Source organism: Gossypium raimondii, chromosome 5 (genome assembly GCF_025698545.1).
Source record: "Gossypium raimondii isolate GPD5lz chromosome 5, ASM2569854v1, whole genome shotgun sequence".
Lineage (NCBI taxonomy): Eukaryota > Viridiplantae > Streptophyta > Magnoliopsida > Malvales > Malvaceae > Gossypium > Gossypium raimondii.
In genome coordinates, this window is record NC_068569.1 from 17,154,037 (window position 1) to 17,171,120 (window position 17,084).

At 33.9% G+C, this 17,084-nt stretch overlaps 2 protein-coding genes and 1 pseudogene across 2 annotated transcripts; 2 read left to right on the forward strand and 1 right to left on the reverse strand.

The window, feature by feature from the left end:
• Positions 1-973: 973 nt before the first annotated feature.
• On the forward strand, positions 974-3,155 carry LOC105765885 (cyclin-D1-1). Its single transcript, XM_012585152.2, has 5 exons — positions 974-1,504; positions 1,577-1,663; positions 1,753-2,044; positions 2,128-2,258; positions 2,348-3,155. Exons 1-5 carry the CDS (start codon positions 1,265-1,267, stop codon positions 2,576-2,578), a joined length of 981 nt encoding a protein of 326 aa, XP_012440606.1. The 5' UTR covers positions 974-1,264; the 3' UTR covers positions 2,579-3,155.
• Positions 2,767-9,339, forward strand: LOC105766842 (strigolactone esterase D14-like; annotated as a pseudogene).
• A 4,548-nt stretch (positions 9,340-13,887) lies between these two features.
• Positions 13,888-15,767, reverse strand: LOC105770151 (U-box domain-containing protein 4). Its single transcript, XM_012591229.2, has 2 exons — positions 14,628-15,767; positions 13,888-14,222 (listed from the first exon to the last, which is right to left on the reverse strand). The coding sequence occupies exons 1-2, from the start codon at positions 15,609-15,611 to the stop codon at positions 14,145-14,147; spliced, it is 1,062 nt and encodes a 353-aa protein (XP_012446683.1). The 5' UTR covers positions 15,612-15,767; the 3' UTR covers positions 13,888-14,144.
• Positions 15,768-17,084: the final 1,317 nt, after the last annotated feature.

The window sequence follows — 17,084 nt, forward strand, 5'->3', positions numbered from 1 at the left end:
CAGGGGTCACGGTGGGCAGACAAAATTGGATCAAGCATTGATCAAACCGTTCAAATTTATACATTAATGGTATAGAAGATCAAGAATGGCAGATAGGAAATCATAATGATAAAACAAATTTAATTTCAAGCAATTAAGCGGCACAAAATCCAAGACAAAAAGGTTGGGTGTGAAATGGCGTCTACATCTGATGAGTTGCGTGTCATGTGTGCATGTGCTGTAGCTTTCATGTTTTCAATTAATAGTGCTAAAATTATCAATGATGAACTGGAGTTTTAATTTGCTAACAATAGATAAACCTCCAAATCAAAGCTCAGCTCCTTCCCATAGTTTCTCTCTCATATTGAAAACCAATCTGCAAAACAATGTTTAAAATTATTTCATCTAAATTTAGTGTTTAGAGATTAATTTTATGGTTATAAACACAAGTATTGCATAATTAATTTAGTGTATGATAATAATTTTATGAAAGTTTCGTGTATAAATCGATTCGATTTTAAATTGAAGGGATTATTAAACATTAATACACTATGATGTAAAATGATTCTGTCTTGTTTAAATTAATTCTGTAAAGAAAGACTCAACGGATGACATTAGATCAAGAATAGGGTATAATCTATTTTATTAACTGTATTAATAAATCATAATTAAAATATAAATAATCTATTGTTTAATCTGTATTTTGTCCAGACTGAAAAGTGAAAAAAGAAATGAAGTCCATGATCCATGATTTTGACAATGACAATGTTCCCTAAAGTTATTAACCCGGTACGTAGTCCACCTGACATCAGCATACCGTATTCTTATTGGACCGTGAAATGCACGCTCTATTAACTATAGTAGCCAAAATGTTCGCCCCTCTGAATCGGTACTCCCAGTCAAACCTCAGTCCTGAAGAATAAAATAAAATAAGTAACCCAAAAATAAATTTTATTTAAGGAAAACATCTTCTTAAAAAAAGGAGGATTGGATTTAAAGACAACAGTGAAGATATTGCCCAACAAGCCAAACCAGTTCTTCGTTTCTTTTACTTTCTATTTAATTCTTCTTTTTCAAGCTCTAATCCTTAAGGAAGTAAACATTTCTGCTAAATTACAGGGTTTTAGTCAATTATCATTATCTTTGTTTTGGTTTATTTCAAGATTGGTGAAGGTGAACTATATTTTGTTTTTCTTTATAACATGGAAATATTAGCCGCTTTTGTATTTGATATCCTTTTCTAGATTTGTCTGGAAAAAAAGAGTTAAGGAAAGTTTGTAAAGAAATGATTTGTAAAATGGAAGGTGATGCTTCTTCGTGCAGTCTTCTTTGCTTAGAAAATGAGACTTTTTTGAAAGAAAAAGAAGAGTCAACTGATGAGAATTACATTGCTGAATATGATGAAGAGTGTGTGCAGATGTTATTTGATAGAGAAATGAGTTTTGGGTTCAAGAAGAGTGAACCTTTGGTGCTTTGTAACTACCTCAAATATGCTCGTTCGGAAGCTATAACGTGGATTCTGAAAGTGAGTTCTTTTTACTTGATTGATTTTTGAGTAAGTTTTGATATTTTTAATTTATTTTGTCAACTAATGCAGACAAGAGCAGCATTTGGGTTTCGCTGCCAAACAGCTTATTTGTCAATGATTTACTTCGACCGATTCCTTTCGATAAAGTCTATTGCTGTAAGCTCACTACTCTTTCACATTTTCAAAGCTCGTGATTCCATAATATGTAGTTCTTGTTATTGTTTTATCTGGGTTTTTATTTTCAGAGTGAAAAGTCATGGGCAATACAATTATTGTCAATTGCATGTCTCTCATTGGCTGCAAAGATGGAGGAGATAAATGTTCCTCCACTCTCATTGTTTCAGACTGAAGAATTCAACTTCGAGAGTAAAACAATTCAGAGAATGGAGCTTTTGGTATTAAATACATTGGAATGGAGACTGAGTTCAGCCACTCCATTTGCTTTTCTTAATTTCTTCATCAAAAAGATGTGTAAAATATCTCCACCGGATCATTTTATTTCGATTACTGTCCAACTCATTTTCCTTACAATGAAAGGTAGTTATCAATTTAAGCCATTTCGATTACTTGTCTTACATTTTTGTTTGAGTTTAATGTTCTTTTTTTGTCTTTGAATATAGAGATAAACTTAATGGAACGTCGGCCTTCTGTTGTTGCTGTTGCTGCAATATTGAGGACATTGAATAAGAAACTAACACGAAAAGCAATGGAGTGTGCGATGAATTCCCTTTCTTGTGAATTTCTTGAAATTGTGAGTTCAATTATTTATTTATTTATCCTTTTGTTTTATCAGATATTATATTGTTAGATTTGTGATTGCTTTGTTTGTGGGATTCACAGGAAGATGTGTTTAGGTGCTACAATTTGATGCAGAAACTAGACACGTTGGACGAACTTAATATACCAAAATCTGAAAATGCAACCCATTCGAGTGCAATCGATGCCGTGGACGATTGTTCAAGTTCCGGTACAGTTTGCGCCAAAAGAAAAAGGCTGGCATTCAATAAAAATGTGAGCAATAGTGACCAAGTAACTAATGAGAAGCGGCTCTCTGCTGGAAAAATGCCTTAGAAGATTTTAGCAGTGGACTGTTACTGCTAATTAGAGGAGTGTGTGTTGTTTTTATTGATTGGTTCATTGAGATGATTTCAAGTTGATTGAATGCTTAGAGACAGGGGAAACAGAGATGAAAAAGGAAAATTAAAGATTTGGACAACATATAAAAAGAAAAGCAGATCCTTCTCTTTTTTCATACACCGATGCCACCCAAGTACAAAGAAAAGGTCAGAAATGTGGTTTTGAAGGCTGCTGGGAAGAACAGTCATTTGAAGCTTACTGACCTTTTTCCTTTTTCCTAATAATTCTTTTATTTTTTTATTTCCATCTTTTTTGGCTTTCTTTTCAGTATGGGGTTTTTATATAATAATGTGTCTGGCAACCCTACCTTTTGATGGGATGCTTTTGTTTGAAAGGGTGATAAGAATGTGGGGTGGTGAGAGGGGAAAGAGGGGAAGAGACCTGTTTATTTGATTTGATGCATCTATGTTGCATGTTGGCCTATCAGGAAAAAAACTACTACTTACATATTTATATTCGTATACTGTAAAGTTATGTGATTGAATTTTTGGTTGGTCTTTTTTTATTATTATTGTTTTCTTCTTATGAACTAAATTTTTTTACTTAGTCTTATTCCATTTCCAATTTTTTATAAAAATAGATATATTATTATTCTATGCATTATCTTTAAATACTACAACTGGGATTAACTTTTGATTATTTTTAATGTAATGTAAGGACAACATAGACCAGATGACGCATTACCCTTTGGTGTTTATGATCAAAGGGTAGAAACAGGCTAAAATATCGAGAGGGGGAGCATAGTAGTTGGTGGTACTATTTGATAAATTAATATCGACTCGTATTTTAATTTTTTTATCTTTAACTATTTTATATATTTTAAAATAATTATAATTGAATCCTAAAATAATATCCACGTAAATAAATAAATAAAATTCATTCAAATTTTTTGAAAGCCACCATCAAGATACATTGAATATTACATATTAAGGGTGATCAAATCTATAGAGATGAGAAGTAAAAAACACGAGTATCTCCTGACTCTGTACCCATCTTTGACAAGCTTTTCTGTAAATTAGTCTAAATTTATGGATTTGAAGTAAAAACTCCATTTCTAACAATACAACTTGGGAACGGTACTGTTTCAACTTTGAAACCAAACCGGCCAAAATGTTCCCTCTTACAGACCCTAAAGTAAAACAGGTGAGTAGAAAACAAAAAGAGTCCACTTCCTAGTAAGATTTATTCGACTGAAACAAAAGCTCTGGGGAGATTAGGTTGGCGTTTCAGTAGCTACTGCTGGTGGTGAAAGCGAAACTGTTAATAATTTCTTCCCTTTTTTTTTTTTTTTTGAGTCAAAAACAGACAACAAGTACTTGGTACTTTTCCCTGCCACTCAGTACACTGTTCCATGCGCTATCAGTCTCTTCATCTAACCTCAAATCTCAAATAGTTGAAAAATCTTGGTCTTTCTGCCTTTTTATATATATCACAGAGCTTCGCTTCAGCCGTTCAGCGTATCCCAACATCCTCGGTCTTTTCTTTTCGTGCATTGAATAACAAAACAATCTGCTTCAAGTTCAACTGATGGGGCGCGTGGATCTCTCTCTACTGCATCCAGAAAAGCATGTATAATTGTGCTTTGGGTACATTGTGCGTTACTAGGAAAGTTTGGTGCCGCTGAAATACGATGATCAACCGTATGAGACTTGGCAATAATACTGTACATTGAATGTATAATGAAGTTTAAGAATCTATGTATGATGAATTCAATGAAAGGATAGTGGCTATACTAAAGATGAGTTAATATATATCTCAGGTTGGTTTGGTTTTTCCCAAGTATAGACGAGTTTGTGTTTAAGCTTTGCTATTTGTTGCTCCCTCTCTCTTTTCCCATCCCACTTATTTCCCTATGGGAAGATTTTTAATTTTCATTTATGTGGGACAATCTGAATTGATGAGCCAACCTGATAAAGATGATTATCATGAAATTGGAGTAGATTTTAATGGTCTTTATCCAATCATGCTCCTTTATGAGGTTAAAATTGTGTGCAAGAGCATTGAAGATGATGTAGGTGCTTTGGACTAGCTTTTACCTTACCTTGTATAGAGTCGTTTTGTTATGGTAAAAGGGAAGCGACAACCATGGCAGAAAGTATCGTATCCACCCTCTGGTCATTGTCATCAGCAAAGATAGCCTAATATGATCCACTCGGACAGATAGCAAGTCCAGTCAAGACTCATCAACCACGCTTACATCATTTCACCAGAATAGGCCTAAGTACAACTTTGTTTTTACATACAAGTTTGTTACAATTTAGACCATCAATAATTCATGCTGAAAAAAAAAGACCCCTTCAATAAAAATCATGGTAAAAAAAAAAAAGAGAGCTAATTTCAACTTTATCACAAAGTTGGAATATATGGATGTAATTTCTGTTCCCCTTAATCCCGTATCTGAAAAATAAAATATATTCAAAAATAAAAAATTCCCCTATTGGACTCGGCCCTTTAATTTTTAGGCTGAGTTTAGCGTTGGAGAAAATGAGCCCATATTGTAACCACAGTTGGCCCTATCCAGCCCCTAGCACTAGGCCGAACTTATCACATGCATGATTGTATCGAATGTATATGGTGCTAATAAAAAAGAAAAGGATCCCCATCCCATCCGGACAGGCAAAAAGCTTTTGATATTATTTTATTATGGTTGAGCTAAGTAAACTTTTAGATTTATGGTTTACTTATGTTGGCTTGATAAATTTAGGTCCATTTATCTTTTTTGAGTTTCGAAGCAACTGGATAATTATGAATGGATAAAAATATCGCACGTGAAGGAATCTAGCTTGGTTTAACGCAATCAAGTAAGTCCAACAAAAGCAAATGTAGTTTTTGTTTTAAATACAAAAGAAAAAAAGAAAGCAATCGGCTAATAAAATACGAGCATGGATTTTATTTATATGGTGATGCTGGAGAGGAGGAAGGGCCAAAGAGATGAGAAAGCAAATGTGGATATATATACATAAAATTTCAACGACCACTTTGACAGGCACAGAATTAGAAGTGTTGGTTGAAAATCATAGCATCAACAATCGGATAGAACAGTAACAGACATAGCAAAAATAGATAGGCAGACAAGACATATAATGGGGAAACCCCACCATAAATCCTAAGAATCTCGGACACACAAAAAGACAGATAAAAATATATATAAAATGTATGGGTTGAGGTGTTTTTATTTATTGTCGTGGCAAACTCTCCGTTTGGGCATTGGTTGCCTCTCCACTTCTCAAGTCATTCAACCCATTGCTTTTTTTACTTGGGAGCAATTACAGGAAGTAGACTGATATTTGAACAAAATTTGTAAACATGGACTATAGATGTGTGATTGGAAATCTTCATTATCGTCGTTATGATTTTACTATTAAAGCTAAAAAAGTACTTGTTGTAGGAGGTTCCAAATTCCAAAGAAAACGTTAACCATTCGACTTGTCGGCCTTACAAGCAAAAGCACCAAGTTGCATATCTAATAAGAATTGAACCAACATTTAAACATAAAAATGATTTAAATGACACTTGAATCTAGTTTTGATAATTGTTAATTTAAGGCAATACATTATTTGCAAATAAAGAGATATATTTTCATGGAAGTTAATGGTTGTGGAAAAGCAGGAAGGACATTTGTTAAGAAGTAGGTGATTGGAATCAACCCACCTTAAAGTACATCTAATTACAAAGTCAGAGCATAAAAATACAAATGGGAGGCGTGATATACCAACTCGCATGCCACAAAAGTTAGAATCTTACAATATCTTTATTAATCTCTTATCTTTTTAATAATTATCTTGGAAGGGCTAAATGAGAAAGAGAGGGCATCACAGCACTGGAATAAAAAAAGGAAGACCAGAAAAGAAATTGTGTCATCATGTCGAAATTTTATTTTTAGTTCAACAATAAGGGTTAACTTGGTTATTTTTTTCCCTTCAATTTCCCATTCATCAAGATTTTATTCTCATGCCCTTAGGAGTACATGGTTACTAGAGAATGCATAACAAGTTCATTGAATTCTTACAATAAAAACTACGGTGTTTTTTTTTAAATAATATAAAAATAAATTAATTACGTAAATGGTATGGGTCATAAATTATTTATGAAAATGGTATGTTTGTTACAATAACTCACACTATCATATTATTGTGCCATAACACCACTTAAAAAAATGTTACACTCAAGATTAAATTATTACCGCAAAAAAAAAATTTTACATGATGCCGTCCTAAGCTAAAGCGACACCAAAATTATATCTTATTTTCTCGTATTTTTTAATTGTATATGGTTAAAACAATAAATCAATGCCACTGCATAGTGATGCAACACCACTTTCCACAATATGTTGGAAATTGGGGGAAGAAAACATGGGGAATTGAGAAGAATCAAGAAAAATAAATAAATAAAATGGTGTTGCTACACCAATGGCTAATGAGAAGTCAAACACCTATTTAGGGTGGGTTTGGATCGGCGATTGGGTGTGGTGCGGTGCGTTTTGCTTATTTTTTATTTCACGCTACAGTATCTAATCTCATCGCTACCGCTGTTTTTACACTAACGACAGGTAAATGCACCGCCCATCCAAACTCACCCTTAATGATCTCATATAAATTTCACTAGTTCAATTTAAACCCAGAACAATTTCCTAAATCCCAAATAAGATCAATTCTCAAAATCCCAACAAGAAAAAAAAATCAGTTTTCTAAATCTCACCGAGATTTTCTTTTTGTTATCAAGACACCATTTTATTTATTTATTCCCTAATTCTCCCCAATTCCAAATCTTTTCTCCCCCAATTCCCGACATGTTGTGAAAAGTGGTGTCACGTTACCGTGTAACAACACCACTTTATTATTTTGATCATATACAATTTGAATACAAGAAAATACAGTATAATTTTGGTGTCACTTACATAAAATATTTTTTCTGCTATAATAATTTGGTCATGGTTGCAAAATTTTTCGAAGTGGTGTCGCGGCACAGGAATGCGAAATTATGAGTTATTGTAACAAACGTACCGTTTTCATAAATAATCTTCAACCCATGCCATTTACGTAATTAATTTGTTTTTTTTATAAATTAAACATTTTATTACATATAATAATATTTAAGTGTCTCATTAATTTAATGTCATGCATTAACTAAACATCAACCCATTTAAGAAATGATTAAAATATATTATCTTTGCAGTGCGATTAATTTTCTTATGAAAGTATTTTTATTTTTTGTCTTTTATATATAAAACTTATTTCAAATCCAAAATGAATTTAGTAAAATACAAAGATTTGAACCGAGACATTTTGCTTCCTATAAGCTCAACGTTAAAGCGATATATAACTTTTATAAATATTTTTACACTTTATTACCTATAGTAATCTATTCGAAAAAAAAATATAAATATACAAGCAAATATATTACCCTTAAAACTTTAGATCTAACAGAAACCTCTTACTCGAAGCCTTGAACATCGGAGTGGTTGGCTCCGAAAAAAAATACTGGTGCTTGCGCACGGGTTCGGCACAGACCAATCGGCCTGGCAGCACATTGTCCCACTTTTCACGCCTTGTTATCGTATAATTCTGTTTCACCTTGTTTGTGCCAAAAGTGTCAACCCTGATTACTTCTACTTTAGAAGGTACACAACCCTCGATGCCTACGTTGATGACCTGCTTAACATCCTCGATGCGCTCGGCGTTGACCGATGCGCTTATGTTGGTCACTCCTTCTCTACTATGGTATTGGTTAGCATCTTCGCTTCCATTCGCCACCCTGAACTTTTCACCAAACTCATCCTTATTGGTGCTTCTCCCAGGTAAAAAAAGAAGAAGAAGAAGATTTAGTAACAGGATTTGTCTTATTTGCTTTACCGTTGATTTGAAATGAATTTATAGGTTTTATTTCTCCAAGTTTCTTAATGATAAAGATTACCATGGAGGATTCAAACAAGGGGAAATCGAGAAAATGTTTTCAGCAATTGAAGCCAATTATGAAGCGTGGGTCAACGGACGTCGCTAACGGTGAGGGTTGATAGCAGTTCGAGAATTCAGCTGGACCCTTTTCAACATGAGGCCAGACATATCATTATTCATTTCCAGGACCGTATTCAAGAATGACCTGAGAGGGGTACTTGGGATGGTCCAAGTACCCTGTTGCGTAATCCAACAGCTAAGGATGTGTCGGTACCGGCATCGGTGGCTGAGTATTTGAGGACCCACTTGGGCGAAGGACAACAATCGAAATTTTGAAGACGAAGGGGCATTTGCCGCATTTGAGCGCACCAATGTTGCTGGCTCAAATACTCAGTAGAGCCCTTTCACGGTGAGGTTATAGGCTTTCTAGTAAGGGCGGGTAGGGTCCACCTAAAAATGTAACAAGTAAACTTGATGCCGACACTTGATATTTTCAATTTTCTTTATTTTTATATTTTGAAGAGTAAAAAATAAAAATCAGGACATAAAATTGAAACATAAATTTGGCTAGAAAAAAAAAAAGCATAATCCAATTTAAAAATAAATAATTTTTATTGCACAATTATATGAGTAGCTAGGTTCAAGACCTACCATGTACAATTATAGGTGTAGGTCTTTAAGTCTCATATTGCGTGGGAGTTGTAATCCAATTAGTCCCAGTTAGTTGGCTTTAGTCTGGATTATATTAGTTTTAATCTGTTTGTGTTGTAATAATTTAATTGTGCTTGATGGTTACTTGGATAGTCCGTTTGTAATAGTTTGATACTTGTGATTGTTCGGACCTATATTTGTAATTGTATTGTACTTGTTACAATTAAAAAAATGGTTTTTTTGGTATAAAAAATAAATCATTTTAATTTAGTAGTAAACTACACTCAATGTCAAAAAATTATTAGTATGTTTATGTTTTGGTTGCTTAACTTTGAAAAATTTTTAAAAAAAGGTAACTAAACTGTTTGAAAGTTCTTATTTAAGTCACTAAACTATTCAAAAATTTTTATTTAAGTTACTAAGTTGTTAAGTTTTATTTTTAAAATCTGACTAGTGAGCTCCAAGCAACGAGTCGACAATCGATATTGTGGATCAATACCCATTGATGAGTAATGTTAGAGATCCAATCGGTTAATGTTAGAGATCGGAGAATAAATCTGTTTGGATTTTGATTTGTAAATTCATGATAGTTAATGTTGTATCATGAAAATAAACTAAATCGTAAAAGAGAAGACAAGGGAAATAAAAGCTTTCAATTAGTGCAAGTAATGCATATAGAGAATGCCATACAACAACAATTTTGACAGCCTATTAACTTAGTATTCGAATGGTTTAATGACCATTTTATAACTTTTTGAAGTTAAATAACCAAAATATAAACTTACTAATAGTTTAAAAACCTTAAAAGTAATTTACCTTTAATTTAGAGCTAACATGTTTGTCCACACCATCTGATAGTACCATTTCGTACTCCAATTAGGCAGATTTTCAAACCTTACTTAGTTTACGAAAGCTGCTAGCTAGGATCCGAAACTATAGCATGGCCCATCAATTAAATGGGTTACCACTTACCACGCAATAGGGAGTGCACCACATGATTTTACATTAAATTATTTAAAATAAATATTATATAGTTAACATTTTAAATACAATTATGACAAAATAATAATAATCATAGTAGGATAGATAAATTCTCAAATCTAGTAGTAAAGAAGTTGGGATTGGTCCTATCTTTGTAACAAAAGAAAAGGCAAAAATTAAGCCGAGAGAGAAGGAGAGGGAGAGAAATTAAAACAAGTGGATAGTGGGGTGAAGGAGTCGAAAAAGTACAATTATCTTTGGATGCTTCAATAAAAGCTTTAATAGTTTAATCATTGCTTCTTACCCATTTTATCCATAAAATTTTGGGTATCAATTAGAAATATCATTATATTAAGTTAAAGACTTTGAGAAGTAATTTTAAATACAATTCATATATATTCTCTTGATTTTATTTGTGTATGTGATGTTAATATCCCTTCGACATTGAGCTGTTTACGAAGATTAGAAAAGATTGGTAAGGTTGTATATGTTTTATAGAGCATGCTTTGAATAAGTTTTCGTTATATTTTATCTACATTTGCTTCAAACTTCCTTTGGTTTAGTTATACATATACAAAACCCATAGGTAGAGTTCGACTAGACATTTAGATAGATGGGAGATTGTCATGTCGCCCTTTTTCTTTTCCGAAACTTTTTAGAATTATAATAGGCTTTGAGAGTTAAAGTCAATTTAGACCCTAAATAAGGTCAAAAAGTTTTTAGCATTATTTTCCTTTCACAAAAGACTAAAATTTGACATGGAATTTTTTTACCTCTTGGTCCAACTTAAACCATTTTTGAAACTAATTTAAAACTTAATCATAAATAATAAATTAAAATTTTAATAATTTCATTTATTATTTTGAATTCAAAATAATAAAAATAAATATTATAAATAGGTAAAGATACAAGCAATACTATTTTTTGAACCAATATAAAGATTAATCCTTTAGAGATTAGTAGCAATGTCCCTAAACAACATTTTCTCCAAGGTTTAAACTTGAATTCGTCATTAATAAAACATTGTCTTCAAAGTTCCAACAATACTATTAAGTATACAATAAACCAACAATAAGAGAGTTTTATATGGTTTATTATAGAAGCTTTAAACATATATAAAGGATCTTGTTTATAAACATAAATAAATTAGAGATGATTCATTTGTGCTTGGTTCATTGGACACTTTATTTATTTATTCCATAAGTCTTCTAGTTTAGTAATGTTTCTCAAAAGTACTTTTGAGAAAAAAATACTTCCGAAGAGAAGTTAAAATTTTCAACTTCTTAAAAAACTGCTTTTGTGCCACTTTTTGGTTTAGAGAAATATTTTTCTCTCAAAAAATAGCTTGTTTAGAAATACTTTTATCTTAAAAGTGTTTATTAAAAACAATATTAAACCCATCGAAAAGGGTATGGGGGCTTTGGGGCCAGGGTCCTGTAACTTATGGGTTCCCGTAAATGATTCAAATATGTTGTGGGCTCATGGGCCGTGGATGCACCAAAACTCCCACCACGGTCCAAGAACTGGTAGACATCAGTGCCGATTGATTCATTTAGGAAATGCATTATTCATGTTTAAATCCAATCTCATCATCTCTTTATTTCCAGATTTCAATATCTTCAGTACAACACGTCTCAAATTCTGTTTGCATTATCAAATTTCCACCCAACTTATCCTTAATCAGTCAGAGATTGAAAGAAACGGACCAGATTTTAATTTTCATTTTGGAAACGTATCTGATTTGAATGGAAAAACTCTTTAAGCATATATGATTATAAAGAATAGGTGCTAACAAGTCTTATTTAGTAGACTAAAATAAATAAATAAATAAATATTTGACTCTTAATTTTAGCAATTGGAGATGGAACCTCTAATATATTAAAAAGAAGAAAAAAGCATCTGGATAACCCTTTGATAATTATAAATAAATTAAAAAACCTCGTGAAGTGAAATATAAGGATTCAGATTGATGGGGAAAATGGACCCCCAAAGCAGAAGCAAAGTGGAAAGGTCCGAGTGCAAAGTCTCCTACCCACCTAATAATCAAGTAGGGTCCGATTGACCAAAACAACACATCTGCTTCTCGGCCTTAAGACCCCCAAATGAATGCATCTCAATTATCACATATTATATGTTTTTCTTTTCCTGAAAAAGAAAGTAAGATAGTTATGTTGTGTTAAGCCCACATGGAAAATCTCCGGGAATCAACTTGCAAGCGTGTTCAATCATTATTCGTGAGGACTGGACCCAGTCATTCAAGAATTTAGGGGTCGCCAACTTCGTAAGCTTTGGTTGGGTGGCTTCACCCTTGACTGCAAATTCCATTGCAATTTTCCTTCCCAACTTGAATTCCCTTGTACTCAGAGTTGGCTTCTTGAAAAACTATTCAATTTGCTTTAAAGGGTCATTGGGTTAATTTTGTCGTTGGGGGTACTTTTATTTAGGTTTATGCTATGTTGAAATTCTAGATTCATTTTCTTTATAATAACTTCAGTTTTGTTGTTAAACTGATTAATTTCTATGTAACTTTAATTATATAATTGAGTAACAAAACTTAATAGTGTTATCAGTTTAAGCCTAATAACATGGATATAGATCCTATATAAAACAATATTAAATTATATCAAATGAGAAAACCCCAAGACCTAGCTGATTCTAAGTCTATCTTCCAAGTGTTTTATTCAACGTACAAACCACCCACTACTACGAAAGAGAAATAGTCGTGGGGCTAATTTGAACCTATTTTTGCAGCTTCCTTGAAATGTTATCAGGTGGGATTAAAAAAGAAGATTAAGCGATAAAAGTTGGCTAGACTCTTCACCTATCCATCCAATATCATTGAAAACAGCAATTAGATTTCTTAAGATAGATGTTTATGTCTAATTAAACTTGTTCTTAAAGTGTTAATTGACACCAATACTTTACTAGTGAAACTTATATTTAACGGAGGATTTTTCTAAGTGCCACATACACTGATACTGAGATTATGAAATTTAAAATTGCCTAAACTTTTTTAAATCCATGAAGTCGTCTTCCAACTTCCTCTTTTATCTATTTTATGTCCACAACGGTTAAGATGTCTATATCAAGTAGGGAAAGAAAAAATTCCAGTCTTGCGTGGGAAAACGAAAATGAAGTTGCTAAATTAAGTGGCTACATTAATTTTTATTTTTCTACAATAGCTTAGAGCTTAAGTACATTACAAGGAAACTAATTTTGGGAGGAATAAAATAAATTGCCCTTAACATTAAAAAGCAAGAAATTCATTCCAAAGGATTGTAAAAGGCAAGTGAATTAGCGACCACCCAGATACTATTTGGTCTTATCTTAAGTTCTCTTTTCAATTTGCTCCCCATCTTAGAGCCAATTGAACGGTAAGCAAAAATGCCTTTGGAAAAAGTTTTATTCTTTTTTCTGAACAAAGGATAATAATGGCAGACGATAAGATGGGTTTATTGTGTAACTCAAAACAAAATCAACGGCAATGATGGAGTGGGTACCCTTTCTTTTTTGTTTGATCCCTGCACGAGCTCCTCTTGAAATTTTCTTTTAAAATATTAATATTCAAACTATTCATTACCAAACAAAACAGAGACAATTCCAGACCATATTCGTTTGTTCCACTTTAATCATTCTTAAACTCATAATTAAGAAATATATTAAAAGAGAAACAAGCACAAAATAATATTAGTATTATATGATATAACACACAAAGCAGCAGTTGAACTGTCAACAATTTATATATACTATTCTTTTTTCTTTATGAAATAAAGCCAAAAGGCAAACCAAAACCCGATCAACAAAGCATATCAAAGTCTCACATCACGTTATCACAATATATCGATAGTACTTCAAAGATATTTACATTTTCAATATTTTCCTTTCATTTTTCTTTTCCCGTCTAAAATCTAATTTCATTGTTTCTCTTTTGGATTTTTTTATTACAATCTCCATGTGCGGTGGTAGGGACAGTTTTATACTGACACATCTGAGTGCCTGGCAGCGGCGTTGCCGGATCTTGGTTGCCGTAGAAGCTCTATCAATGTCTCCGCCTGTCCAAATAATGACAAACAAAACGACAAGGGAATCACTCCACCCATTAGACAAAATAATACAAAATGAAACCTGGAAATTTTTAAAAACTAATACTGAGAAAAAGAAATGTCAATCAAAATAATACCCAAAACACGGCGTTGCCACTAGCGCGTTCGAAGACAGAGTCACTTTGTTCCTTTTTTTTGTTCGCTCAAAATGGTAAAATAGATAGGAGGAAAGTGTAAATGACGTGGCAAAATATTGTACACATCTTTCTTTTCTTGCACTTAAAACGAGCCATAAAAACAGGCAACAATTTCCTTTTTTCAAAAAACAACCGTGACACGTCAACGAACGATGACTAACCAACCGGATTTTACTGTTTTGTGAACTAAAACTTAATTCAGTTACTAGTAACTTACCTTTTGCTTGGCGCGATTGGTGCCGGACTGAGACAAAGCGACTAAGGGAGGAATGGCTCCTTCGCGGGCCACCATAGTACGGAACAGCACACTATCTTCGCAAATCTGTAATAAGATTGCTACGGCGATTTCCTTTTGCCTTTGCGATCCGACTTCGATGATTTCCACTAAAACGGGAATCCCTCCTTCTTCGACTAATGCCGTTTTAGCTTCCGGTACGGGTACCAACACGCTCATAACGAAAGCCGACTTGTCAACCATGTTTGACCCGAAGTCGGCCATTAATTCCACTAGTGGTCTCATGATCCCCGCTTCAACGGCTCTGATTTTGTTCTCTTTAACCGTGCATAGAGAATAAAGCGCCGTTGATGCGTCCTTTTTCCCGCGAAATCCACCGTTTTCGAGAAGATTAACTAACAGTGGAATAGCTCCTGACCGTCCGATCGCTACCTTGTTTTCTTCTACCTGCGATAGCCGAAGCAAAGCACAAGCTGCGTTTTCTTTAGCCGTTGAAGTTCCTGTTCTCAAAGCTCTAACCAGTGGCTTAATCGCTCCGGAGGAGGCTATAAGTTCTTTGTTCTCATCGCATAAAGAGAGATTCAAAATCGCCGTCACGCCGTTTTCTTGAAGATAGGGATCAGAGGATGAAATTAACGAAATCAGAGGCCTAATCGCGCCAGCTTTAGCGATCTTGATTCGATTCTCCGGCTTGTTCTTCGCCAGAAGCCTAAGCTCCAAAGCCGCTTGCTTTTGCTCGTCAATCGAACAGGAATCGAGATCCGATACGAGCTGCCGTATCAAATCATCCGAATTCTCGGAATTAGCACAGGCGAGTAGTAATCGCCGGTTCTGAGACGATGCCGATGGGAACTCCCCCGATCTATCGCTGTTACAATCACTGAAAGCTGTAGAATCGTCGTTGATACTCAAATCATTAAAGCTCCTCCCCATATACTTGTAATTCACCGGATTCTCTGTCTCCATATCTAAGCCACCACACTGTCACTGCATCAAAATCTAGCCAGCGTTAATCGAAAACCACGATTCAGGATGGATGTTCAAATCGGGTTAACCGGAATCAGAAACGAGGCGTATCCGGGTTAGTTGATAAAGGGCTGAAAAATAGTGTAAGAGCGAGGGACAGGGGGAGAATATAAGGGGAATCAGTTTCAACCTACACAATTCGGCCAGACTTTTGCAGTGGGGGGGTCTTGGGGTGACACGTGTAATTTTACCGTACCAAAAAAACCAAAGCCTGATAGGAGCACGTGCGATGCGAATGGTGTCCCTTTTTAGGCGCGTGCATAGAAACTAGATGGTTGGATTGTCTATTCGATAAAAGAGTGGTTTTCATGGAAGATGAAATCGTTTTCCGGTTTTCGCAATCTCTTTCATCAATAAAACTAAAAAGACTTCCCACGATTTATAAAGTTTAACTGATACACAGATAAATCTGGGGCATGGTTTTTAGTACTGTGATACGTTAATGGTACGCTTTCAGTACCCTCATTTCGTCATTCCAGTTACTGCCACGTAAAACCAAATTCCAATTCCCTATATTTTTATTTATTTATTTTGGGCAGTGGCCAGTGCCGACTTGGGTGCACAAGCTGACTTGCATTAATCTTAAGGTATTTAGTCCAAACACAGATCAGATCAGGCCACGCTTCTCCGCCTTTTAATCACGAAAATCAAGCCGATGCTGTTGTTAATGTTGTTGGGTATAATTCCTTTCTTTTTCTTCTTGTCGGTAATTTAAGTTTTAATTTTGTGTCAAGGAATAATATGATTTTCTTTAAGGAATAAAATACTAGCCTCAATAATTATTTTTTGTAAATTTTAATTTTCTTACACGTTACAGTGCTGTCGATAGAAAATAGAACATAATATAAAATTCTTAATAATTATAAAGTGTTACCACTTGACTATAAAGTGTTTTCTAACTTTAAAAGTATAATTGTATCATTGATAATTTTGTTCCATGATTTTTGCAAATTGAAGGCACCACATGGCTTTTGCCATTTGCCTTCCGGACTTTTTATGCTTTTCGCACATACAATGAGGAGAAAAAATAGAGTAGTTGCATGGCATGGTAATTGACCTTCAACTTTTGTGTGGTCTTGAAAATTCTGGGTACTTACCCTACGGCTCCCCGTCTTCTCAGGCTGAATGATAACAAATTGGGATTCTTTTAGATATGGTGAAGAATAATACATTATGACATTTAAAAAAAAAATCAGTATAAGGGGGGGGGGCGGGGGCGGGGAACAATGAGTGGACTGGAGATGTGATTATCAAATTATAATAAGCCCTCCACATTCGAGTATTGACTTGGAAATCCAATAGTGATGGTGAACTGCTATATATTTGACCTAGTTAATATATATAGGCGGCTAACAAGGGTAAATTAAATCAGATTATTTTTTATTTTTATAAGGAGAAATTATATTAACAGTC

Excerpts from the sequence above, each read along its gene's own strand:
- LOC105765885 (XM_012585152.2), top strand. The coding sequence starts at position 1,265 with ATGATTTGTAAAATGGAAGGTGATGCTTCTTCGTGCAGTCTTCTTTGC. Across the intron at positions 1,505-1,576 it reads CTATAACGTGGATTCTGAAA|ACAAGAGCAGCATTTGGGTT; the intron begins GTGAGTTCTTTT and ends CAACTAATGCAG. Across the intron at positions 2,045-2,127 it reads CATTTTCCTTACAATGAAAG|AGATAAACTTAATGGAACGT; the intron begins GTAGTTATCAAT and ends CTTTGAATATAG.
- LOC105770151 (XM_012591229.2), bottom strand. The coding sequence starts at position 15,611 with ATGGAGACAGAGAATCCGGTGAATTACAAGTATATGGGGAGGAGCTTT. Across the intron at positions 14,223-14,627 it reads CCAATCGCGCCAAGCAAAAG|GCGGAGACATTGATAGAGCT; the intron begins GTAAGTTACTAG and ends TTATTTGGACAG.